The sequence below is a fragment of the Penaeus monodon genome, chromosome 30 (genome assembly GCF_015228065.2).
Source record: "Penaeus monodon isolate SGIC_2016 chromosome 30, NSTDA_Pmon_1, whole genome shotgun sequence".
Lineage (NCBI taxonomy): Eukaryota > Metazoa > Arthropoda > Malacostraca > Decapoda > Penaeidae > Penaeus > Penaeus monodon.
In genome coordinates, this window is record NC_051415.1 from 17,551,387 (window position 1) to 17,554,077 (window position 2,691).

The 2,691-nt window shown below is 44.9% G+C and overlaps 1 protein-coding gene across 1 annotated transcript in view; it reads left to right on the forward strand.

Annotated features, from left to right (window-relative positions):
- LOC119592582 (alpha-amylase-like) overlaps positions 1-2,691 on the forward strand; it is a 7,204-nt gene that overhangs the window by 4,076 nt on the left and 437 nt on the right. The window contains 7 exon segments of the mRNA XM_037941460.1: positions 162-351; positions 680-835; positions 1,020-1,107; positions 1,328-1,575; positions 1,817-2,060; positions 2,260-2,375; positions 2,489-2,644. Of these exon segments, the coding sequence (XP_037797388.1) occupies positions 162-351; positions 680-835; positions 1,020-1,107; positions 1,328-1,575; positions 1,817-2,060; positions 2,260-2,375; positions 2,489-2,644 (1,198 nt within the window).

Genomic DNA, 2,691 nt, shown 5'->3' on the forward strand with positions numbered 1-2,691 from the left:
TGAACCAGCATTTGTATTTGTATTCTAAAGTATGCAGTCTTCCTCGTTTCAACAAAGGAAAATCATTAGTAAGGGATACTAATATAAGAAACATCACAGTACGTTAAGAAATGTGTGTATAGCAATGGCTATGTTGACACTGGCTTAATGTCTTCCTTCAGGATCTACGTGGATGCGGTGATCAACCACATGACAGGCGGATGGCCTCTGGGCACAGGAGCCACGGGTGGGTCCTCCTTCGACTCGGGCGCACAGTCCTACCCCGGCGTTCCTTACTCCGCCTTCGACTTCAACGACGGCAACTGCCACACTGGCTCAGGGAACATTGAAAACTACGGTGACCTCTACCAGGTACATAAAACATATATTTATCATCTTTATTGATCATTCCTATTTTCTAAATATTTGGATAAGAATATAGAGTAACGACGTACAGTGATGCTATATTCTTAAGGCTCTAAAAAGATACACAATTCTTTTATGTATTTTTCTGAGTATGACAAATGAAGGTCACATTGTAAAACGTCTTCCAGAAAGTCATATTAAGATGTATCTTTTATACCAATATAATTGTCAGTGCTGATGGCATGTTACTACTCAGACGCACTTCAACTTTTACACTGATATATTAGCTGTCCACACCTCCTAAGCATTCTCTTACATGCAACACGTCACCAAGGTTCGTAACTGTAAGCTGGTGGGGCTGAACGACTTGAAGCAAGACAGTGAGTACGTCCGGGGGAAAATCGTGGACTTCATGAACAAGCTAATCAGCTGGGGCGTCGCTGGCTTCCGCATCGACGCCAGCAAGCACATGTGGCCCGGGGACATGAAGGTGAGGAGGTAGAAGCGCATAAAAAGGCCTCGATTATTAACATCTGCACATCACATTCTAAATCAACTTAATCCAGTTCGATTTATTGGAGATACAAAGCTCTATGAATTGCACACGTATAGAAAAAACACTGCAAACCTTTTTGAGGTTTGATGTCAGGAATTAATAATGGTTTTTACCTTAGGTCATCTTTGATCGACTAAACGACCTCAACACTGCCCATTTCCCGGCAGGTTCCAGGCCATTCATTTACCAGGAGGTGATCGACTTGGGTGAGTATTTCCCATACTTTCCCTTTTTATAGTGCAATATTATCAGACCAGTTTAACTTTATACGTTTTTTGATTTGTAGATGGACGATTAGTACTTTGGTATAGTAATTCTAGTAGAGAAATTTTGGATACGTATCTTTTTCTTATGACTTAATACGAAATTACGTGACAATTTCAGGCTTCACCACCACTAATACGTAACACTATTCGTCAACGGCAGGTAGCGAGCCCATCAAGGGAACGGAATACACTGGCAACGGACGCGTGACGGAGTTCAAGTACGGCAAATACCTGGGCGAGGCCTTCCGCGGCAACAATGAGCTCCGGTGGTTCAGCAACTTCCACGAAGGCTGGGGCATGTTGCACAGGCAGAATTCCGTGGTGTTCATCGATAACCACGACAATCAGCGAGGCCACGGCGCCGGCGGAGACATGATCCTCACCTTCCGCGTCTCCAGATGGTACAAGGTGAGTTCGTTAGCGTGTGATTGAAAATCTCTGGCTATCATTTTCATCCTGATCATGTTAAGAGCATGTAATGTGAAGTATTTCCTTTTGGAGAAGTCAGACTTCTGCCAATGTCTAGACGTAATTATAACACTAAGAACATAGGCAAAAACGCTTTGCATCTGAATACCATGAATAACTGCTTGCTGCATTTCTTAATCCTGCCGTTGTAGCGTTACGAAAGGGAGATATCTACCTGCAGATGGCTAACGCATTCATGCTGGCTTGGCCTTACGGCTTCACCCGCGTGATGTCGTCGTACTACTGGGACCAATGGTGGGAGAATGGCCAGGATAAGAACGACTGGATCGGACCTCCTCACGACGGCAGCTTCAACATCATCAGCCCGAGCTTCAACGCTGACGGCAGCTGCGGGAACGGCTGGATCTGCGAGCACCGCTGGAGGTAGATCTACAACATGGTGGAGTTCCGTAATGTTGCCCATGGTGAGTTCGAAAACGCAGAGCTTACGGCCATCTTTGAAAATGATGAAACACAACACTGTTTTTTTCCTAACAAGCATATATAATATATCACCACTTCATCACGAAATTTGTGGATCAGACTCACACTTGTACCAGATTTATGAATTGATTTAAGAATTGTTTCATAAATCTGTTACTAGACATCACGAACTGCCAACAGGTACGGACATGAACGACTGGTGGGACAACGGCAGCAACCAGATCGCCTTCTGCAGAGGCAACAAGGGCTTCCTGGCCATCAATAACGACGGATGGGATCTGAAGGAGACGCTGCAGGTCAGTGACTTCAGCATCATCATGTCAGGCTTCATTTCATAGATTCACTGCCACAGATTACAAGTATGAAACAAACACGGCAAGACAAATTCTTGATCCGTATATGTTTCCAGACTTGCCTCCCTGCGGGTACGTACTGTGACGTCATCTCTGGAGCCAAGGACGGAGGCTCCTGCACGGGCAAGAGCGTGACTGTGGGCGGCGACGGAAGGGCCTACATTGAAGTCCTTACAACTGACTACGATGGCGTTCTTGCCATTCACACTAATGTAAGTCTTCTTGAATGATTTTCAGATTCGAAACAAATGAATCATTT